The sequence below is a fragment of the Strix uralensis genome, chromosome 8 (assembly GCF_047716275.1).
Source record: "Strix uralensis isolate ZFMK-TIS-50842 chromosome 8, bStrUra1, whole genome shotgun sequence".
In the NCBI taxonomy this organism is placed as follows: Eukaryota; Metazoa; Chordata; class Aves; order Strigiformes; family Strigidae; genus Strix; species Strix uralensis.
In genome coordinates this window covers 31,887,307-31,912,377 of record NC_133979.1, presented here as the reverse complement: position 1 = coordinate 31,912,377, position 25,071 = coordinate 31,887,307, and the positions used below count along the sequence as shown (strand labels likewise).

General features: G+C 40.9%; 1 protein-coding gene across 2 annotated transcripts in view; it reads right to left on the bottom strand.

Moving 5' to 3' along the window:
• Positions 1-25,071, bottom strand: part of COP1 (COP1 E3 ubiquitin ligase) — a 129,698-nt gene that overhangs the window by 39,621 nt on the left and 65,006 nt on the right. For both annotated transcript variants that reach the window (XM_074877021.1, XM_074877023.1), the window contains exons 14-15: positions 24,568-24,649; positions 17,684-17,800 (exon numbers count right to left, since the gene is read on the bottom strand). In XM_074877021.1, coding sequence (XP_074733122.1) covers positions 17,684-17,800; positions 24,568-24,649 — 199 coding nt within the window. The remainder of the gene's footprint in view (positions 1-17,683; positions 17,801-24,567; positions 24,650-25,071) is intronic.

The following is a 25,071-nucleotide window of genomic DNA, read 5'->3' as shown; positions in this document are numbered from 1 at the left end:
TCAGCTTTTAATGTTGAACTTCATTTAATTATCCCCTGCTATTCTGGAAGCACAGGGAGGGAAGGCCACACACACGTAAGGAAACCGAGCCGGACGCTTTTCTCACCAAGCAACTTGTGATACCCAGACTTCAGCTGAAAACTGCTCTGACCCTCCTCCCACTGAAATAACACCCAACCAATGGAAGTTTATCACAAAGATTACATAGACATGAATTTAAATGCCAATAGCTATGGTTATTTTTGTATTTGCGCAGCATTTCAAAGCAGGGCTCTCAGCCATACAAACAACACCCAGCTGTCTCAAAATCCCATGTGGTTTGAAAGATAACTGGATTTACATCGATCAGGCTACAGCAACTGCTATCAGACAGGCAAGGGTAGCTTCTCCCCTGTATAATGGGCTAATTGGTGGCCGTGGCGGGATGGGGGGGCTGCGTCAGAAACACCTTCAGTAAAACGAGGCAAGCAGGCAAGTTGTATTCCCGTCCAACTGCTTCCAGCATCCTGCTCTCTGCATAATATGATGGGTTCAGAGACTTCTCTGGTAAGAGGTTCCTAGCTCTCCCCCTCCTCACTGTGTAAAAGCAGATACTCCAAGCAGCCACACCAAGTTTTCTCCACCACTTACACCAAACCATCGAATTACCCCCTTGTGTTGAAACCCCGCAGCTACTCTACCCATTACTGCTAACACTGAAACCCTGAGCAGTGCACTCTTTCTAATGCTCCTGTTTCTTCCACCTCTGAAATATTAACCCTCCGAACAGCCACCACTTACCAATCAAAATCCCAGCGTGTTCCTACCATTTGGGTATTTTAATGAGCTTTAGAACAACACAATGCTGCAACAGGCTTATTCAATAAAGGGGTTAATTTTCAAAGGGACTTTTAATTAAGCATTAACACTCCTTTAACACGATTTGGGCATCCTGGCTTCAGCCAAAAAACTCCATATTTTCTCATCTGGCCAGCAGACCTGCTGCAGGAGCTACGAAACAGTTAACTGGCAATTGTTATTTTAATGAGCAGAGTGATTCTAGCAGGGCTTTCTATTAGGAGCCAGTTAGTGGATAAGCCTTTCAAGTCTATTTTTGCTTACAGTTTCAACCTCCTCTCCAGCTGGCCCATCAGTAGGATACCTTTTGGGCACCAGATTTTATCCTTCAGAGGGTGGCAGGGAAAGGGGTACCTGCGGATGGCCGCGTGTGAGCAGCTGGAGCAATGCGAAGAGGAAAGAGCCATAGCAGGAGAGACAAGTCCATTTGCAGAGCAGAGACATGAAGTTGCGTTCACCTTCTAAATATCGCAATAAACACCTCGAAGCCTGCCAGCATCTGGCCCCAGCACTGCATGTGCCTCTAGGCATCGGCAGGGCAATCAATCACTGTCTGCTCTGATCACAATGAGTCTGAGGGAATGGGCAAGGCCAGTGGGTTCTAAAATTAGCTACTTAATTATTAATTGATTATTTCAGCAGCCGAAGTGTTGGTGCCCAATTGAGTTTTTTTTTAATTCAATTGAAGCAGCTATTTTTAAGTAGATATATGAAGACAAATGCTCCCTGCATTCATTAAAATCAGAACAGGTGGTCATGTTTTACAATTAAAGAGATACTCTCTCTTGTAGGCCATATGGACTTTCCGAAAACATGATAAAAATGCCATCTGCTGAGGAAGCAGAGAGCCCAAAAATGAAGCTAAATGAGAAAAATACAACTCCCAGGTACCCCGGCAGCAGCCTCGCCTGGTGGAGTTTGATGAGCTGAAATCACCTGCAATGGGCAGCAACCTGGGCACGCCAGCAGGTCCGAGGCAAGGTAGCAGGGTGCTCTGGAAAGCTCACAAAATTAATTTGCGAGGCAGCTGAAAGTAAGGAAAACAGCGGGAGCAGTGAGGTGAATCAAACACTTCCTGAACTGTGCAAGAGCCCGCAAACTCATCCAGCATCCCACTGCTGGCTCCTGCCCTTGGCATCCCCAGAAGACCACGGACCGTACTCCACCTCTAACCAGTGACGCACAGGGGTATTTATTTTTGTTTTGCTCCTCAAACATTAAAATAGTCGTTTGTAATTTTTTTTGCAGCTCTACAGTTTCCACTCCGACCAGAAAACTCACTTAGAACAATTTCAATTTGGAAATGACATTTCCACCATTAAAAGCCTCACACCTAACCCTGGGGCAGCAACAGCTCACTGCTTTACTTTTTCTTCTACATTCAGGCTTAATTGAAATATATATGAGATAATGGGAAAGAACATGTATATATACCATAACAAATTAAACACTCTGAAGCAATTCTCATCTAGTTCAATGTCACCGCAGAAGCTGAGCATGACAGAATTCTGCTGCTGCGCCTTCTGAATTCAAATGTTTGCTGCCAGGCTGTATTTTATTTTACACACACACACACACATATATATACACACATACATACACACACATATACATATTTTTTTTAAGTGATCTCTGAAGGCAAAAAGGGCAGCTAAGCTCTGCCACTGCTGCCGAGAGGTCTCTGACCACCAGCCTGAGTTTTTAAATAGTGCTTTTCCAGAACACTCAAGAACTGCTTATTTTCCCTAAGATGCTGCCACTTTCACCTTTGAGCTGTCTAGTGACATCTAATCAAGAATTCAGACTTTTCCAAACTTCCGAAAGATCTCACCACCTCTTCCGTAAATATAACATGCGTCAAAGGATGGCATCCCTCGTTGCCTGGCAGCTCATAAATTCACAAGACTCCAGCCAGCAGGAACAGGGTGAATAGGGAAGGATGTTTTTATGATATACAAGGTGAACTGATCGGTACCTTCTCAATCTCAGTCCTCAGACTCTGCTTGGTTGCAGGGGTGGGGATGCAGCAAACAAACCAGTGATGTGGTTACATGATCTTAGGAAATCAGGTTAAAAAAATTCTAAAAAAGGAGAGCTGGGAATTGTTAATGGAGCCAGCAGCAACTTAGGTAATTTCAGAGTTGTTCAGAAAGATAGAATTACTCTTGGATTTTTTGTTAAGAAAAAAAAAAAAAGGGGGGGGGGGGGCAAAGTCTGTTTTTGCCAAAAATTATTTTCCTTACACTTAGACTTGTTAATAAAAAAAAATCACAAAACAGCTGTTACTATCAGACTTTAGGTTCACATCACCTATTGCAAAGCTCAATGTGTACTGACAAGCAGCAGCTCCAGAAAAAGTAGGCAAGGGTTAGGACAGAGCATCACACAGCAGCAGTTTACCTTCCACTGAGCACTGGTACCTGCAGCGTAGCGACACACAGAAACCAAAGAGCAGAGCAATACCGCTCTCCAGGTACCCGGCCATTCCAAATAACATTCATCTTCCAGGTCATGTGCTTCACCCACCTTCACCACGAACATTAACCAGCATGAGCTAACTCGCAAACCCCCCCCCAGGCTTTTTTCGACCAAGAACTACTTACTCAAAGGGATATCAAGCCAAGGACAGCAAAACAAGAATTTACCTGCAGTGCAACAGTTTTATATTCAATGGATGTAACAACCAGAAAGCCCCAAGAGCTGCATACAAAGGTTCTGTGGCTCTCCTCTGGAAAACTGAATTGCCAGAGAATCAATGACCATTTTTCTTATTTCAATCATTTAGAAATGCATATTTCTCAACTGTTCAATATTTAGATTATTGATCCTTTCAAAAACTAAGTAATTTACATTACTCGGATTTTTCAGTGCTTATACACTTGAGAATGTAAGTGATGCTGCTACACGTCAGACGAATGTTACGGCCAAGAAGATGCCCATATTCAAAACCAAAGTTGTAGGGTAGGGAGCCAGATGTTAATCAAGCGGTCTGTCAGAAGTCTTCTGTTATCAAAGCACAGTTTGGACTTTTTAAATATGAGATCTCTTCAATACCAAACTTAGGGGTCAAATTAATTTCATGTATTAATGCTCCGGCTACAGCCTGCAGTCCTGCATGCCTCACGTTACAGATGTTTTACTGAAACAGAAGCCCAGGCTACAGTGTACCCTTTAAAGTGCTTCTCTTGTGCTTCTTTGACCATGACGATCAGATTTGTTGCATCTAGTAACTCATGTCCTCAGCTGATGATTTCCTCAGCTTTATCTATTTGTTTTGCTCCGTATGAACTTCAAGCTTGAAACAAGGCTGCCTGTTTTCACCAGTGAAACTCCATACATCAGTAGTAAGAATAAGAGACATTTATAGTCTGAAGGCTGTATTTAAATGACTCGTTCAACAAGATTTAAACTGAGTCAGAGCAAATTTGGTCCAAGATACCTCTGTTCACCTCCAATTACATTATCCCGAAGAAACCAAAAGAGCAATAAAAGGGCACAGAAAAAGCCCATAAAACATCTTGCATCAGAATGAAAGGTGAGAGGCATGATTTTGTGGTATTTGATTCCATTTTTACTTTCATTGGTTAAAAAAAAATAATTTCAGCGATCCTGAAGGAAGCCTCTATTGCTCAAATCATATTGAAGGGGTTAGCTGAAATCCAGTTACTTATATTTAAACATCTATCTATAGAAACTGATTTTTCCTTTCACTTGCTTCTCTTCTGTATACCAAATGTAAGCAAGATTGCTCAGTGCACAGAGTGGACAGAACAAAGCCTGCAGAGCTACCTAGGCAACTTGTTTAGCAGGAAAATAGAATCATATCCTTATGCCTTCAAGTGTCCAGAGCCCAGTGGTTCAGACAAAAGCTTGTGTTTCAAGTGCTTCTTGGTGAAAGGAAAGAGCACATGCTGTCATTCTCCTAAGTGGTACACCATGAAGAAGGGGGCAAGTCTTCTTAATGAATTTTTGTTGAACATAGATAAACAAGCAGTAGAAAAACAGAACTTTAACATCAAGATGGGTTAACCAAAAGTCTCTTTTTCAGCTGGGCTCAGTGTGATTTCTTGCTATAAAAAGGAAGCTTGCATCCTCAGAGGTAAAACCTTTGACTAAACTAAAAATGGAAACAGAATCGGGAGGCTCACATGCAACCTCAGTTTTCACTGTTAAAAATGTTTCTTCCTCTGTTAGTGAGGAGAAAGAGGAAGGAGATAAACAGGAACAACATCCTGATTTAAAAATAAACTCAAATCAACAGTAGTACACTGTATTGCAGTACACTGAAGATGACTTGGCACATTAGATGCCTTGGTCCTTACAGAAACCTAAACAAGGGCCAGGTAAACAAGTGCTGCTCTTTCTCAAAAACCTAAGACAGACAGTTGCTATCAGAATGCAAACCTTGAAGATGAAATGCTTTAAAATAGATTCCCTTCAATTTGAGAGGAGACCTACAAAAGCCTCAGCACTCTCTTGACCTCAAAGCCATCTAACAAGCTGCACATTTACTTAGAGACTAACTAAAAAGCTATTAATAAGGAAGTGGAACCTCTCCAGTGGATCTTCTACGTACTTCCACACCAGGAAACACAGCCTCCCCACAAAGGCAGTGATATCAAGGGCTGGTCACAAGACAACTCAAGATTTAATTATGAGGAAACCCAAACTGAAACTTAATCTTACGCAGCGCAGTTTGTTTGAAACTCATTTTTGCTCAAGGGCCCTGCAAGTTGTAAAGTAACATAGGTGGGAAGGCACCTCTGGAATCCAGCCAGTCCGACTTCCCACTCAAGGAAGGGACCACTGCAAAGTCAGATTCAATTTCCAAGTTAAATAATTGTGTTCAAGGGTCCTGCTCAGTCAAGCTCTGAGCATTTCCAAAGACAGAGATTCTGCAAACTCTTCCCTCAACTGCCTGGAAAAGTGCTCTTATGTCAAAGCAGTAGGGAGAAATTTTTTTTTTAATCCAAATTTGCTTAAGCTATTTGCTATTGACATAAGAAAGGAAAGACGTTAGCCCATCTCTCAGCATTACAGCATTACCGTTTAGGCTGTGTTTTACTGCACAAGTTTCTGGCTTCTTGGGTCTTTCAGGTTTTGTCTACCTACTCCCACATGATGGGGGTGGCATGAAACACTGCCATACAACCTTAGTTCTCCTTTAATTCATTTTGTTTCTTACTAGTGGAAAAAAAAAAAAAAAGGAGAACTGCTGAACATTAACTGTTGCCAAGCCTGTAATACAACACTTGTAATATAACACTACAACAGCACTTAGAGATCTTCATGTGACTGAGGTGGCTTTGTTCAAAAAGTTTAGGGTGGAGATTTAATCTCCCCATGGCAGAGGCAGGCTGGAGTTCAAACATCCATATGAGGGTCTTGCTCTGGAGAGAAGACTGGGGACACAGGACAGTTGAACACTCCAACTTTGGGAATAATTCAACTCAACAAGACAGGTGAATCTTCATGCAAGGACCCCAAAAAAGACCATTTTTAATCCTGGGTCTCTTCCAGAGCAGGAGAGAGTGTATGAAGGAGAAAAAGGGTCTTTATTATAGCAATAGAAATGCAGGGTGGTATTTGGACAATCGACAAAGAACGGTGGGAAGCCTTCCAGCCAATGAAACACTATAAAGAGATTTATTTCACTTGACAGAGTAATACCAGGATGGGATATGATCAGTGCAGGCTTTGGCCTATCAGAAGCCATTTCAGGGAGAGGAGACAGTATGACAGTTTCCACTACATAAAGGAAATAGATGCTCTGGGAAAAGAGAAAAGACGACAATGTGTTGTGGACTTGAATTCAACGAACAAAGCCCTGCACCAAAAATTAACACAAGAATTTTCTTAAGAAGAAATTAGATAATATCAACAACAGTGAGTTGACATCAGTGCCCTCTTTACAAACCATTTCCCTTACTGCAACAAAGGAGATTAAAAATGGTTTTGATACAGCCTGAAGCAAAGAACCTTTGACAGACGAAACTATCTGGAGCATTCTGCTGAAGAATGCAGTGTGCTGTTTTCCACTTGCAGCATGACAAATCACATGAGGAGGAAAGAGCAGAAATAAATCCATTTCACCCCAGCATCTCCCTGTAGAACACTGCAGCACAGGTAAAGCTAACTGGTATTTCTTATTTTTTTCTGTCTGTTCCTTCTCTTCAAAAAAAAAACCCAAACCAATAAAACAAGAAAATTTTATCCCAACAGCCATTGTTACAGGCTCATTAAAATGTTTGCTAGATATGGCTTTGTATTCATAATTTTCTGTTCCAGGAGAAATTGCAAGTACTTTGTTTCTATAACGAAGACAAAATTATCCATTTGATGCATTTGCTTTTTTCTCCTCTTTTTACCTGGAGTTCCCTTTGCAGTAAAGGAACAGTTTTTCTGTGAATAACCATTTTCTGTTGCCCTGGGGGAGTCTCAGCAATCTTTTCTAAAAGCAACACACTGGTCCACAGCAGCGAACTGGAACAATGCCCTTATTTTGTATTTCACATGTGTGCCCGAGATGATTTGGGATGCAGTACTTCATTCATTCATGCTATTGGAGCTCTGTCTAGACAAGTGGTCTCACACCGTTGTACCAGACTCCCAGGGAGCTCCCTCACACCCTGTCTTCACAGGTGTCAAACGTTCAATGGCCACCCAAAAAGGGACTGAACTTTGGAAAAGCATTCAATAGATATTTTCCCTGCAGGTCAAAGCCTCCACCATATGCTCCTCCCTTACAGCATGCTCTGAAGACTATACAAGATTAAGCAAGGTCTGTATGATTTATTCTGCTGGTGGCAAAATCTTGAAAAAAAAAAAATACCTTTTAAGTGAGAAAGCCACGGAGCCTGTGATGTTAGCGAGGAGATGAAAGGAAGTTTCTAAAGCAGAGGAAGGCACATTGGTATTTGGGGATGACAACTCAACCTCATTTTCCTATACTGCAATACAGATGATGGGCAACAGTCTCCAAAAATCATATTTAGGGAACCCAATACAAAACCAGCCTCCAAAAAAAATCATATTTAGGGAATCCAACACAAATTCAGCCCAGGTTTTCATTTAAATGAAAGCCAAGCACAGCTTTGAGAAGATGGAAAATGCCTAATAGTGTTCTGCTTAGCAGACTGGATGACAAAGGTCCACTCCATGAAAACTGAATTAAAGAGAGCTGAGCTTAGATTAAACACGTCTGATGGCCTCAATTTAATCTCTGGCAAAACCAACAGCACAATAAGAACCTTCTACCTTTCCTTCTTCCAAGGAAAGGCTCAGCGATGTGAGAGCAGAGAGTTTCAGGTTAGCACTTGAAATATTTTGACAGAGCTCTGCAGGGAAGACTATACCCTGATTTTCATCTCTTACTAACACCAAATGTACCATTTTTTTAAAAAATGTATATCAACACTAGCATTTCACTAAAGATCTATATCTCCCTCTGCTGAACAGATGAAGGGAACAGCAGCCTTGATGGGAACTGCCAACTGGGTTTTTAACCTTTGTATTCAACAGATTCCCTATGGCTTGAAGTTACAGATGACATTTGCTGGGTTATGGATAATGGTCTTTACACACTGGGGACATTTTTTTACTGACTTGTCTAAAGCTTTTGACACAGCAGCCCATAAAACCTCTACCCTAAATAACTTGTCTCATATTAAGGAGAGAAGGAGGAGACATAAAACATTAGAGATCTTAATCAGTTGAGAAAAGGGCTCTGATGGGAGGGGGAAGCAAAACAGATTTCTCTAGAACTCCTTTGAAACTTTGACCTTTATGGTTTTAAAGAGCTACAGAGATTTCTCACAGGAATAAGGGCTAGATGGTTTTTGTGCAATTCAAAGATTGCCTTCTATCAGACTGTTGGAGAAACAAAATATTCAATACACATAAGGATGATTTACTAATGTTACAGAACCAATGAAGACAACAGCAGTAACAACGCGCAGCTTTTGGTAGAATTCGTTCTTTATGTCTGAAAGAAAAAAGAATGATGTACTGTTCAGATTCTTAATCCAACTCTTCTCATTGACTATGTAACATGTAGGACTACATGCGCTAGTGTATGTAGGCTGATGGCCCAAAGTTTTATGACACCTAGAACATGTGAAGAACAGTCATTTTGTAGTAAAAGGTGCTTCAACCCATGCTAAAACGGACTACATCTTGGAAGATCTGAAGCTCCTGGTGCTTATGTGAGAAGTTTTTTTGTACAATGAGTGCTGGATACCTCTATCAAAGCCTGAAGTAGTACCTCATTTGCTGAACAGATCTCTCCCAATTCAAGACACTTATTGCACACAGTAATTGTTCTTACTGCAAACCTATGTCAGCTCTGGTTCTTGAATGACTCAAAGTTGTGTGTGTCATGGAGCTGTGATGGAGGGAAAGGGCAGCACAGTCAGACTCCCAGGGACCACACACTTCAAGAGGTCAAGATCATGTAGATAAGGGCTGGAGACATTAAGAAAGATAGATATGAAAAGGAACATCCTCCCTAAGATTTTAGGAGTGCATTTAGGAATCAACAGCTTTAAGGTTTTTGTCGTATCAGCAAACATCATACAAAAAGAACCAAACAGGCTTCAGAGCAGTCTATCTGGGTCCAGGGAAAGTGCTGGCTGCTGCCATATGCATTACAATATGCAGCTGAGGACCTGAGTTTGCCAAATTACAGTCAAACCCGATTTTAGTCCACAACTACATTTTACTTCACTAGCCTGAGGAGATATAAGCCTTCTTGTACTAGGTTCTGGAGATGGTGATTTGATTCATTACCTAAACTGCCCTCCAAAGCAAATTCCACTGGAAGAGACGATGGATATTAAATATAGTGTCACAATTGTTAATATTCAAGCTTCAGATAAGAATACTTAAACCAAAACCCCAAAGGTATGGTGGATTATGCAGACAAGGAAATAAACACAAAAAAACACATGATGATACACAGGTATGAAATGTGGAAAAGAAGCAATGTACGCTCTGGCTAGGCAATGCAGTAAGTCATGTGAAGAGTGACTAGATTTGTACACACATCTTCAGTCTTTTTGTCATCCTCTTGAGATTCAAATGGCTAACAGGGACTCTTTAGAGGAACCTAGGCCAAACATTCAAAACCTCTTCTCTTACAAACTCATGCAATGCTTAGATACTATGAAACGATGCCTTTGAGATGAGAGCTCACGCTGCATTCGCAGGTTACAGATTTTCCTATGCAATGTGACAACCTTCACCAGCTTGTATGGAAAGAGTAGTGTATGTTATAAAAGCCTAAATGTGCACAGTACCCAAATAAAAGGCTAGAACAGTTAATCTATGCAGCAGTCTGAGCAGGAGATAACACAGGAAGCCATTACAGAGGATGTCATTCCAATGAGCAATTCCTTTAAATGAGCCACCAGAAAAACTGCAGCTTTGGAAACTGCCGAAGTTGGAAAGGATTAAACTAAGGGATACAGCAACAGCAAGCAGCAAGAGCAATTTGGCATTCTGAAGAAAAGATGAATCTTGCAGTTGCCGATCTGTTCCTGAATTTCAAGGCTCATTTCAATTTTAATTTGAATTTTGTAACATTGACTAAATGACTTCTACACCAGTAGAAAGACAAAATGTTCGGGAAAAGAATATTTAAGCAAACAATTATCACTCTCATTTCTGCTAATGACAGATTTATTCTTTTCTCCAGAGAATCAAATGGAGCTTTTCAAGTTCATTTTATTCGTTCACTTGTTACTGAAGTGTGACGACCTCTGGAATAAAGCTAGGAAACTCCCAAAAGGTCTCTATATTGTTACTCACTGTTCATTGCAAATGCTTTATCCAACACAAGTCAGATACTACTTTTTCTGTGTAAGTAAAAAAGTTACATAAGCTTCTAAACTCTGAAGCTTATGTGAAATTTGTACATGCAACATCTTCTGCACACCTATGAGTGGTTTCACAACCCTCCATGATTTCCTAGGAAGTAGCTGCAGCAAGGTAGGAAGTGCCTGGCTGATCTGGTAGCACCTCTGATGTGCAGATATAGGCAAGTCAGCTTAACTGCAGAAATCGTAGGTTTAAATAACACGGCATAGCTGCCATTCTTCTGATTGTCAGTCCTGAGCGGAAGCAGAGCGTGATCTACCTACCAGTGCCAGACAGATTGTCTTCACCAGGACAGCAGATGGTATGGTTCGGTATTTCGTTTTCATTTACATCCCAGAATCCATGAAGAGGAATAACATTTAAGTCAGGCCTTCAAGATGGTGTTCTAACCTAAACAATCCCACTAAGCTCAGTGCTTCCCCCACACTAAGTACTGTTGGGACAGAAATATGATCACCACCACACTGGCCAAAAATACAGATTCCTCCAAACAACCCTCAACTGACTGAAGTGCTGTAGATGCTTTCAAAAGTTACAACAAATGAAACCTTTGCAATGAATTCTGGAATGAGGTTAAAATATAAGGTGACAAGCGTGCACTTCCAAAACATGAACTTTGTTCCCTACTTCCCCTGCCAATAGCCTCAGGGATCATGGACTAGAGGAAGATAATTGAATACCCACAAAAAGAAAAGACACCCTGCAGGTAAAGTCCAATACAAGTAACAGGCAAGTCCTGGACTGCTGCGTGCCATACCAGTTTCATAAAGGCTGAAATCTGAGCACTGCTGTGAAGTTTTTCTACAGGCTTGAAAGAAATGCCTAACCTTTGTGCCTTTGAACACTATGCTCAATTCACACGCTAAAGGTAATCTTGTAGCTTAAGCCCAAAGAAGCTGCCTAACTCCACCCTAAACATGTCATATTCACACAAATAGATTCTTTCTGAGTCACTGCAGGCTTTCAATAGAGCAGAGTACTTACCCATGAGAATCTATTAAGGTAAGACCTTGCTTTCAGCTGGAAAACATTAATTCTCTTCCAAAAAGGCACACTGCCTTCTTGGCCATTAATATCACATCATTCTTCTGAGCTGAGTGACAAGTCAGGAAAGTCACCCAGATCCGAGGCAGCATGAAAGGCTAGCTCTACAGAGAGATGTTTGGAAAAGAGAAATCACTGCTCCAGTTACTGCAGCAGAAAAATCAATATTTTACTGGACAAGGATGGTCTCCAAAGTGGTCCCGCTTGGACACCAGGTATATTAGCAAAACTGAACGAATGCGATAAAGAAGCCACATGTGACCTTGAACTGTAAGTGCATCAGGGCAATGCAGAGACCTTAGGGGTGAGTGAATAGTTGCAAATGAAAACAAAGCTGTTGATGTAGCAACAGGAGTCCTTCAACATGCTGGATGCTGGGGATCGGTATTGGTTTTGTGGTTGTTCAACAATAAAAGAAAGGCGGCAACATTCAGAGCCAGAACTGTAATGCTGAAGATGGTGCACAGGAAAGATCTTTGAATAGCATGCAAAGTCTGCTGGGGAAGGGCAAAACCATCTTCAAAGGAAAAGCACTTTCTTAGGACGTGTTCTTGCTCAGTGTCACTGTACAAGTGGGGAAGGAAACAAGGAGGAGAGAGAGCAAGTAAGGGGAGAAACCTCAGCACTAGGAGGAGACCTCACGTTCACTGAAGATTTGCCGCTTGTTAGCTACTACTGATCTCAACTCAGGCTGCCAAAAGCCCATCTGGGGCTGGTACTGGTGCTCTATGATCAGGACATGAGCTGATCCAGAAAAAAAAGGCAATTCTGTTTTGGCCACGCAATTGCCAGTATGAAGGAAGAGATGGAAAAGCAAAATTGGGAATATTCAGAAGGGAATACAGTATCCCCAGTACAGGTAGTCTCAAACTCTGAGGCTAGTAAAACCAACATACATCAGCACTGACCTGTGTTTTCCTTGCCCTGGTTACTTCCTCTGAACCCACACTGTCAAGAGTGTGTGACAATGCAGTGAAGCAGTTTAGAGACCTGATCGAGGTTAAAATTAACCCAGCAACACCTTAAGCTCTGACCATGTTGCAGCTGTTCTTTTGCCCTCCTCTGTCCATCTGTATTTGTTCGCTGCTTCCACTTATGTGAAGCTTCTGGAGAGCAGGTAGTTTCTGTCCTGCATCTCTGAGGAACCCTCTCATTCCCCAGTCCAACCTGCTAGATTTGTGGGCCCTACAGGGAAAAAAATATCGTATGTGAGAAGATGGTGCATCTAATGTAAGAACTCAGGAATCTGAAGTTTTGATGACATGATCTCTGCATAATATATGGGAAATGAAAGGTCAGTGGTAGCTGCTGACAGTATTACAGCACGCTGGGAATAAAGCATTGCTACTGTCAATAGCTGCGCTTAGCTCACTAGAGTTAGCAGACAGTCTGATCTCACCCAGACTGCACAACTTGGACATTCAAGCTGCAAACTGCATGCATTTTCAGCCTTATTTTTTTTTTTTTTCCAAGCAGGCAAACGGTACTGCTAGGAAATATATGGGTTGAGGGCATCAGTGCTATTGCTGAGGCAGAACAATAATAACTTCAGTCATGATTTATATAACTAATTTCAGGATAAAACCCTATCTATTTTTAAAAAGAGGAAAAGACTACAAAAATACCTGATTTTGTATTCGGCAGTGATTACAGTTTATACTGCCCAATGTTTCAACTGAGTAAGCATGCAAATAGAATATTTTATTAAAGTAACAGACAAAAGGGATCTTTTCTTCTTTATGTGCCTCTCCACTGCAACAGATTTTATCAGGCTGCAGCCAGACTCACTAGTTTCCCTCTCACCTGAAGCGCCTGTCTGATTTTAAGAGAATTATTTCCCAAACCAAATACTCATTCCTCTCGTGTATAGGCTCTATTTCCAGTTTATTGCTCATTTGTTCTGTTTTAAGCTACCAAAATGATCTTTTGGTCATCTAAAAGCTTTCAGAGTGAAAAGCCCAGAAAAGAAACATATATCATCCATATTAGATAGTAATACTGGGATTTGCTTCTATAGTGGCAACTAAAGCATGGTTTTCTATGACATCTGAAGTCAACTCAGCACACTCTACTAAAGGAGAGTCCTCCATATGGAGATACACAGTCTAACAGCACTTTTGACTATGGCTACATTTAAATCAAGGCACCACAGCAACTCCTTCCATTATTACTACTTGTGTTGACCAGTGGGTATCCTGAAGCACAGAGGTTTTGATCAAGAAATCCACACAAATCCCAGTTCCAACCCACATCATGTCCTTTTCAGGAGGCATCAGTCAAGGCAGTTGCTTGATGATGTTCTTCTGTTGCCAATGATGGGCAGGGACCTGCAGAGGAACTTGGCACAAGGGAGAAAAGTATGTTCTCCACAAAGGAGGAGCAGCATGATATGAACAGCAACAAGCAGTCTAGTAGAGTCAATCTAGTCTCATCAGGGAGAAAAACTCAGCCAAAGCTGCTGCAGCAATAACCCCTGTTTTGCTCACTGTGCCACAGGGTTCGCAGCCTGACCTTGCTTCAAAAGCCATCACCACAGTCCTTCAGCTCACTCCTTTATTTGGCAATATAGCATGTAAACTGGGAGCAGGTGGAAATGCTTTTTTAAAACCAAGATCCCCAGTTGAGAATTCCCTGCAGAGCCCTGAAGCTGTGGATACCTGACTGTGACTACCTACACTGCAGTATGGTTGAGGGACCCAGACAAGGGCCAGGCTGCCATCGCACTCAGCACTGGACACACAGAAGTGACCCCCGCACCCCAAAAAGCCTCTGGGTTTGAGGACTGGAGGTCCTCGGCAGACAGAGCCACACAGGGAACAAAACGGTAATGAGACCGTTTCAATAGGCTGCTGCATCAGCTCACATAATTCATGCCACATGTTGGTAGACCTCTATGGCACTTTTAAGTCTCTTCCTTCCTATTTGTCTGTAAAAGGGAGTTCTTCTAAAATAGGAAAAAATGAGAGGAAGCACAAAGGCACCTCTCTGAATATTTCATCTGTGCATGATATAGCATCATGGGCAGAAGTGAGCCAACAGTCGAGATATTCCTAACAAATGAGAAGGGATATGGAAACTGGAGACAGGGTAGAAAGGACCTTAAGATAGCCATCCTGTTTCTGTAGAGAATGCAAAGGGGGAACCAGCACAGAGATTCACAGAGATGCTGATCTAGTTAAAGCATCTGATTGGGAAAACCCACTTCAAAGAGGCATTCTGAATAGATGGATACAAATGGGCAAGATGCATTTGTCAAGAGCAAAGGAAAAGGTGGGAAAGAACAAGACCTTATGAAAAGGTGTTTCAGCTGTATGGATGGTTAAGACAAACCCTCAAGAGAAAATAAAACCAGAAAATTAAAACTGAAAAAAAATTTCAAAATATTAACACCGAAAAAATTTAGACTTGCAGTCAGAGTCGCATTGCTAAAGCAAGTCATGCTAGCTTGCAAGCTATTCTGCATACAGCGGAGAGGGAGCTGAAACATGTATGTTTAGTGATTTAATAATGGTATATTAAATCAATTTACTTCCTCCTTTTATATCTTAAATATTAAGTACAAATACTTTCTCCCAACCATTTCATCAATTGTTTATCTCATCAAGTCTTACACTATAAATATATATACACACATAAACATAGCCACATATATAGCACTGTTCCACCAAATCAATAAAACAAGAGAATATAAACAGGAGCAGCACTTCTGCCTAAATACTGTACAAAACTCTGTGGGCATGCAATGGTAGGAAGTCTTGGCTCTTTCACCATTGACTAAATCATCGAATAAGTAACTGAAATAATTTTCAAAACTGAAAATCCTCTTAGCATGTGAATGAGCCAAGGCAGAGCCAGGCCAGCTTTCTAAAATTGCCCACTACACTGGTCACTGAATTAGCGTTTTGCATTGCTCATCTTTATTCCTACTGGGGGCAAACAGGAATGGCCAAATCAGTGTGCTCAATCCACCTTTTTTTTTTTTTTTTTAAATAAATGCTGCTCAAGGAAACCAGCTTTGACTCTTCCTTTATTAATTGTACAGCCTATGTGACAAATTACACTATTCAAAAGTTATACTGCTTTTTTCATAGACTAAATGAAATTATTGAACAAGACTAGCTGAAACTGATGGAAGAGAAATACCTTAGTTTCCATCATAACACATTAAACAGGACTGCTTTACTATATGGACTATGAAAGTAGACATTAACTCATTTCTTTGCTCAGATTTCCTTTTTAGTAGTTCAGAAATAACATATTTCAAGACTCCAGTATTTCTTATGCCATTTTTTCACATGTATTTATGGCTGAAATATCAATTAGAATTCCTTTGTGGGAAGTCATTCCCATCAGTTCAATTACTCCATGTAATTGTTTCAGTAATCATAGTTAAACATACATTTTAATTTTTATTTAGAGACTCAATTACCAAGCATCAAGCAGATGTAAACACATTTAAAATTTTATCTTCTCTCCCTCCTACGCCTTCTTCCCCAGTACAAATACTATTTTACCCCCCCAGCATTCTCTAAATCATAAAAATGCACATGTAGTCATTTAAAACCTCCCTATTACTCTTAGTGCTTGCTAATGCTTCTTTCCCAAACACACTTGTTGAAGACAAGCCCATTGTGGTTTGTTAGACATGAGTGTGGGGATAGACACTCCTATCCACTTCCATCCCACATGCCCTACAGCTCTGAAAGCCTTCATAAATTTATCTGTGCCTTATCCCCACTCTGCCTTTCAGGTGGAAAGGAATCCCAGTTACTGATTTATCAGGAAGAATTCTGTTTCGTGGTGCTTTTACATATGTATTTTAATCAGTGGCTGATCCATTTGGAGCTGGTGCTCTCATCCTTCCCTAGAGCCTTTCGCAGATAGCCCCTTTCATTCAAATGCTGCTAGCAGGTATTGTAATTCAATTCTATCCTTGCATGTAATTCACTAAACTTCAGTGAGATGCTTGTCAACCGAGTCAATATTTTACTCTCCAACTTGAATCCATTTTTTGCAGTATATCAAAATGCAAATTTATTTTTCCCTCCTAAGAGTCACAATCAAAGTAGAACCAGCCTGGAAATGGGAACACCTAAATGAAATGGCAAACCAGTGGTTGCAAGAATGATCAACATATCTCCTGAAGTCCAGAGATAGCAAGTGTCGTCAGAACATCTAGTTACAAGTGCATTAAAACTCCCCGAGGAGAAAGAAAATGCAGAGTTGGTTAAACATTTATAGGTACCTCCAAGTTTCAGTTGCTGCATGCATAGCACGGTACAGTTGTCTCCCAAAGCGATACCTGCTCTGCTCTCAACTCTTTGTATTATCACCAAGAACCGTTTAATCTAAGTGAATAAAAGGCTCGTTGTGCCTTCCCCACTGACTACTTCAAAAAAAATATTAACAGTGATCTTTGCTCAACCTAGGAAAACACGAGCCCAGCCACAGGGATTGAAGTTGCAGCTATGGGAAACAAGCACAGTCACTGTTTTACAGCACACCTCAGGTAAAACCAGTTAAAATTCCCAGTATGGCTTTGTAGTATTTATAGAGCAACGCTGTAAATCAGAAAGAACAACTATCACCACGTTAACACATTAACTTTGCTATGAGACTCTCAAAGCTGAGCTTTGCCTGGTTGCCTTAGTGATCTCAATAAACACACTAGGCAACTTGCTTTCCTGAGCTTTTATCTCTGATAGGGGCACCCAAATTAAAAAGTCAGGCTGCAGGATGAAGTTGACACTTGGGTAGCGTGATGTCTTCTGGGTGACTGCACACTTGAAAAGTCTTAGTCAGAGGCATTTTAACTGCAAAGACACTTCAGTCCTGGGCACAGCAGCCAAACTCACATCTTTGGGGGGAATAAGAAGCCAAAGAAGGAAGAAACAGCATCTCTTCGCCCAAAACCCCTTTTACCTACCTGCACAGCCAAAAGCTAGGTGATACCTAGAAGAGGGGCTGAATTTGACACAACACACATTAGCCTTGGCCTCGATGCTTGCTACTGAGTTGTCCAAGTTGGTAGACCACAGCTTCACTAGAGAAACAGAAAGAAAGAAATGAGTAAACAAAAACAAACAAAAAATCAACCTCATCTGAAAGGCATAAAATCTAGTTACTTCGCAAATAAGATTCTGAAAAACCTCACACCAAGATGTTAGTGATTATAAAGGGTCAGTTGATGCTGATGGCTGGTAAGCTTGAAGAACATTCTCAAGTGCACACTGTAAATGTTCTGCCAACCTCCATACACACAGGAGATGCTGAAAGTCCACATCCCGCATGGCTGAGAAGATGAGAGCAGGTGACTAACCGCATGTTAGAATCTCAGCGTTTAGGGTTACTGGAGTGCAGATTCATATAACCAAGAGCAGGAAGTCTTGTGTCCTTTTTGTTCCTTGCCCCTTAGCTGGGATGCAAGAACTCCATGCTCCACAGCAGAGTTGCTTTACACAGAATAAATATACTTAATTGTATGCTTCAGCACAGTGAGCAAGAACAACTTGTTTTATTCTTGAGAAACTGGCACGGACAGCAAAGAAATCAGTGTGCTGGCTTCCTATGATGATATATTCCCCTGGTACAAGGAACTCTACTGTTCTACAAGACTACTGTATGAACATTGATTAAACTTTGTAGTAGAGAAACAAGCTCTTCCCCCAGGTACTCACTTCAGTGCTTCACAGGATGACCAACAGAAAACACCAGCAGCTTTTCAAAATAAAGCCTTCCCCACCCTCCAAAAACACTTCAAGTACCATTTAACCTTAAAGATGAGGAGTGCCAGGCACTCCCACATAGCCAACCTTACTATTAAAAGCTAGAGATGAAGCACTTTACTCTCAGTCCAGGTGAAGGGGCAGCACATTGGCATCAACACCCACTGATGCCTACAAGGCAGAAAATAAGACTTAGATGTTCTCCCTTCCCCATTTTCTTGAAGAGTGGGTTGAGCTGTACTTTAGCATCACGATAAGCATGCTGAGGCAGGAAGCAGGGCAAGCTGAAGCCAATGTTTGAGCACGCAGGAGCTACATGAAGGCTTAATCCCCTAAACAGCTCCCACGAGCTGCTTGGGCTTCTTCAGATCCATGGCCAACAGGTCCTCTGCTGTCTTTTTAGAGAAATCTCACTTTGGAAGTGAAGTGAGCAAAAATGGCAAAAGAATAGGAATCTTGTTACCCACTGTGGTCAATACATGAGGTAAGCTGTCTTATGGTGTGTCCCTGAACCCTCTGAGGGGTCCTCTGTATCATCTCTGGGTCACTCTTTCCCAGGAGCTTTGAAGGAGAAACAAGGTTTCCACATGGATTACCCAAGGATGTTTTAGATGGTCAAGGAAAAGGAGGAACACTGGCAGGTTCATTCTAGTGCACCTACTTTTTAATAGTATGGCAAGCAATGAAAAGCAACAAGATTGTGCTATTTCTGACCATACCTAGGAGAACTGCTTCAGAGATGAAGGAAATACATGACTGCTCAGAGCACACCAAGGAATTGTTTTAGATGCAGCACTCTGTGGGTATCTGACAGCTGCCTGGAACCATTATAAAGCAGCACACACTACACCAGAAATACAAACACTGATGCGTACTGTATTTGCATATAAGCATTACGTAAAATTCAATGAAAACAGCACCCACCCTGTTGGTTTTCAGAAATAAATCCATTCTCATTTACCAGAGCTATAATATCAATCCTAAATATCTAGCTACATTTCTAAATGAAACCAACAGCTTTGCAAACATGGCTTAAGATGCTCTCTTCTCCCAGGCGAGACGGGATGATATACGCCCTCCATCGTGTTCTGCACTTGAGGACAGGGAGGGAAACAGAGCCAGGAAAGACAATTTTGCAAAATAATAAAACATTAGCATTTTGCTTTAATGAACAGACACCAGGAGATGTATAGTCTAAGTTGCAGTGGCAGTAGAGGACATCAGGTTTATGGATGAGATGGTATAGGAAGCAGATACCATGATTACAAGAGGACACTGTTGGCAGACAACACTGCTTCAACTTGAGGCATGCGGGGAGGTTACATGATCTCACAGTTCAGAGCAGTGTTCTGCCCAAATCTACTACTAAAACCACACAGGCTTGTCTTGAAGCCTTCCAATCAGGTATCAATTTAAAGTTGCATCCAAAGCAGCCAAGTCTCTCCTTGACACCACCTCTAATAAACAAATGGCCATCTGGTCTCAGTTTTGTAGCAAAAGCTAATTGGGGGCTCAGTTTCAACTTGGCTCCTTTTTTCATTCAAGTTTTCAGGTCATAAAATGAGCCATTTAATCTGGTGATGAGTCAACCTGTGTGTTGAAAGCCATCATAATATTCGTTACAACTGACAGACAGATTAGAGTCTGCAGTTTCTGTGATCTAACTGCTGTGGGATACGCTGGGCTCCAATTATATCTTAGTCAGTGCCATAAAAAAAAGGATATATGTGACATATAACTACATGTAATGAAACATGTCAAGTTTTACCTGGAACTGCCCATTATTTTTTTTAAAAAGAACTGACAGGTTAATAAAGCATAATTCATGAGGGTAGAGTTTATTTGCTGTAGCTTTCAGCAATTTTTCTGAGGTCGAGGCAGTAATTATATGATGTACGGATGTCTTGATAACACCTAGAATTGTGTTGATGAGACAAGCAACATCTGAGATTGACTATTTCTAAAACATATGTTCTCAAAGCATATGTTTCCTAATTTTGCAGCTGCTGAGACAGATACCTCTATGTGGCCAAGTGTCTACCCCTCACCAAACAACTAAGAAGATATCTCCAGAACAGCTTTTTTGGTTTAAAACGTTTAGGTCTTTTCAAGATACTTTTTGTTTGATTGGAACTTTACACCAAATATGTAAATTTATAAATTAATTTTCTATACATCAGTTCTGTGTCTAAACACTGATTAAAATAGGCAGAAGCCTCTACTGCAGTAGCTGAAGGTTCAATGTACACAGCTGGTACACTGATAGTAAGGATATTTCATCCAGCCTGCCATTCTTGAAACTCTTATCTAGTCGTGTGATGGAGAGGCTGCTGATACTCCAAAAAAGCTGTAAACCAGGAACAGGATACTGGTACCAGAAAACTTGTTTGCACAGATTTGAGGAACCCCTAGGAAAGAAGGAAGCTGTTGAGTTGTCCCGCTAGCCAAGATTTTTGTTCCACTGCCTTGCCTTGGTCAGGAGGATGATGTTGACCTAGCAGGCATAACCACAGGGTATTCCTCCTTGCATAAAACACAGCCAGACAGATATTTTGGTTGGTATTTTAACTACCAACGTCTTCTTGACCTTTCAAGGTATTCCCAACTGAATCCAACAACCCCACAAATCTCCAGGAAATTATTGAACTTCTTTTAGCCATGAAAAGGAGTAAACTGAAAGTTCAACCTGATATTTTAAGAGCAATAAACACCTATACCTCCACTTAAAGTCAGCAGAAGCCAAAGGAGCTAAGTATCACTGAAAATAAAACCCCAAACAATCCTCTGGAAGTCCTCAACAAAGCCAGGAAGCAAACTCTGATCTGCAGTTCTCAGGTTAGTTTCCCCTCTAAAAGGCCACGCTTCTTTTTTATGAAGACAACCCTACAAATCTGCTTTACTCCACTGAAATCAGGGATACTACAAAAAATGGCTGTAGGATTAGCACTCATGGTCCAACTTACCAAGGTAGCACGGAAATTACTTTCCTTATATGTAATGAAACAGATGCTTGCATTCCTCCTTGCCATGAGACAATGAAAAGTAACTTCTCACTAAGGCTCAGAGCCCTCAGGTGCTCCTGTTCTACTACACCTCTCCATTTTGAGCCAGGAAATAGTGAAGGCACTACAGCTTACAGAAAAAACAGGACTCTTTCTTCAGTTGAATTTGTCAGTACTGCTTGTATCACTTTGAGCTCCAAAAACAATCCCAGAGCAGAGAACAAATGCTTCATCACTCCAGAACAGGTCTCTGCCACAGTGGAGACTTAAATTCTACCCACATGGCATCACAAAATATTTTGCTTTATCTCATCTGCCAACTTTACCACAGCCATTAAACTACACTCCCAATCCAGAACAGACAGGGATGTTGGGTTGAGAAGCAGCTGTACATCATTAGCAAAGTGCAGTAGCTCCAGTCCTATCCTGGCACTTTAATAGCATCATTCTGCCTTCACAAAAATTAAATAATCTTTTCTGCTCAGATAGCAGAAATTCATCCTTTCTTATTTACATGAGAATCATAGCTCCTGCCATTGTTATGTGCATAAAAGAACTGAAATTAAGACTGTGTCGTTTCCCCAAGCTGCTTGTAGCACAAGTAAACACTAATTTTGCTCACTGCTGTCTAGCTAGGAATACATCTTTGGGTCCCTATAGACACTCCCAACTACCTTTGCCCCTTTAAAAGGGAAGGGCATGGCAACTGTAGATAAAAGTGAGGTTTTCATACACACAGTAGTTACTTCAAATACAATAATGCTGTTATGCTCTCATCATCTCCTATTAAAGTAGGAAGATCTTCCACAAATAAGCATCCTGGATTACCCTCATCTAACGACAAGGACAACACAGGACCTGAGGCCCAAAGATGCTGTTTCTAATTGTATCAGAATCATTTTATCCCTAATAGCACTCCATTCGTTAGCACCCCCTTTGCTGTGCCTGAGCCCTGCCAGAGACAGCTGTGAAGCACTGATGACAGGATTTTTCATCTAAAAGCTCCTTCCCCAGTACATGTCTACAAAGCATACCAAGTGCTTTAAAAATTAGCTTCCAGCTTGAAAAGACTGAGGTGAGACAGGCAGGTACGCAGGCAAGCGGGAAGAACTGGTAAAGCTGTCACTTTTTTGCTGGCTTGTCCTGTTGACTTGAGAGGAAAATGTTGTACTCGTGCTTTCCGGGGAAGCGCAGCGAGATTAACTCCAATTGCTCTGGTCACACCAATATCTATCAGCATGGAGATTTCTTGTTAGAAAGCCCAGTGTGGCCTCACACAAGTAGAGAAGTAAAAGAGGACAGGAAGGGTACGTAGGTCTCAGCTTTCCCACCAGATGTTGTACCTGGTCAAACATGTATTACTACGTACCCAAAGCTGGCCAGAACTCAGCCAAACGCTCATGAACATAAGCAGAAGGACAACAATGTAAGTTAGGCAGGTTTGAGTTGAGACACTTGTCATAGGTGTTACTTTTTCCTCACTTTTAACCCTTTCAATGTGATCACTGAAATGGAAGGTGGACCCTATAATGTCGGACGTTTGCTACTATTGCTCTGTACCTTAAAGACTTATAAAATCTGTGCTTATTTCAAACACTTCCACACAGGACTCCATTTGGCTCTAATGGGCTTGTTACACATGCATATCACAGGCAAATCGTGGTAGAAGTAAAGGATAAAATGTCCAGCCCAGTTTTATTCACCTAAACCCCAATACACCTTCAAATGACCTTTGTGAATTGAAATGCAAGTTATGTAAATCTGCAGACTTTATTACAATAATTTGTAAGTAAACACTACACTTTTAGAGACTGTTACTGAACAAGTGAACTGTTAAACTAGAGAAAGGAGCTCTGCTTGCAGCTGGCTTTGCAAAACTGGACAACTTGTTAACATGCTAATAAATGCATGTCTATCTGGCAGATAAGCTTTTTCAAATGCATGGCATGAGTGGGGAGCAACGTGATGAAGAGATTCATAATTTACAAGGTGAATGTTCACTCCTGCTGCATTTAAGCACACAAAAACCACTCTTGACTTCCTCCAAAAGGGGGGGTGGGAACATATGAAAAACATTGAAAACCCACCTTAAACATAAAATAATAATTAAAGCTGCATTTTGTACATGGAATTACCAGCCACATTAAGACTGCCAAATACAATAGATGAACACTAATACAGCTTTCTTTTGAAACAGAATTTAAAGGCATTTTAGAGTTTGCAAGGTTTAATGTTTATGAAATATTAATTTATCTTTTCAAAGCAAATCACAGAGAGCTCTGTCCAGAGCTGTATCAGTCCATCTGGGAGAGTTGATCCCCACTGACTATGAAAGCAACTCTATAACTCTTGCTGATTAATAACTCTAATTTGGTATTGTAAATATATTACAGATAAAAATCTTGTTCATTAAAGATGAAGAATACTACATAATGCTCAGTGCTATCCTTTTCTTTAGAAGTTTCCTATTTCTTCTTAGAAGCAATCTTCTATCAGTATGTTGGGAAAAGGTTCTCCAGAAGCCCTTTGTCGAATGGACCCCAGAGTGTGGAAAGCTGAGAGCTGCTCCCAACGCTCCCATTCAGTCCACCATCTGACTCTGTTAAGCTCAGAGGAACGCGCTGCACATCGTGAAAGTGGGAAGCTTCTCAGTGTACAGAGTCTTTAACATTCAGAGCTACAGGTAAAACTGCAGCAGGCATTTTTAACTTCTGCTTTTTTCCCCAACAACCTTATTTTTTAAATATAAATACATGCTGTTCTTTTGAAAGGCCCCAAGGCTTTAACTCAACAAGCTTAACTAATGTTGAAACACATTTTGCTTTGTTTAGTGTCCTGGAAAACACCAGCTAGAGAGCATATTACCTGAAAAATGTGAACATCACACCAAGAAATCTTAATCCAGACAAAGCTTCTCCTTTTCTAAGATCTGAACAGTTCAGTAATATCTTTACACATTATCACGTCAACTACAATATTGAAGGTAGCTGAGGAATCAGCTACTTGAAATATAATATTTTGGTCCCTCAAAGGGAATACACAAAGTATAAACCTTCTGCAGAGAGACTGAGAAAGAGTAATACCTTTGGCATCATCAGAGCCTGAAGCCAATAGCTTTGGGTCCATCAAGTTAAAGTCAACACTCCAGCACCTTTTCTCATGCTCCTGTTTAGAGAAACAAGAAAAACAATGTGAGGTAATGAGCTGTAATCTGATAAAATAGTAAAAGAAAAAAAACATGCTATGTGTTATAAATTGTCAGCAGAGTCCTGGACAGAGAAGCTTACTGCGTTTAACAGCTTCTCAAAAAACATCTTTTCTGCCAATCAGACCAATGTTTGTAGAATGCTAGATGTGCCATGAAAGCAGAAAACAATACAATGGCAATTTTAAAAACGAAAACTGATTTTTTTTTTTTTTACTTGAAGGAAAAAAAATAATGATTTCAAGAAATATACATTAAAGCCTGTTTTTGCAGCACAGTTTGACTGGCTGTGGTTCTACTGCTTTTTATTCTAGTAGATCACAGTTGTACCTCCCAATACCTACAAGATGCCCATTCAAAGACATTTCAAACACCTCCTCTC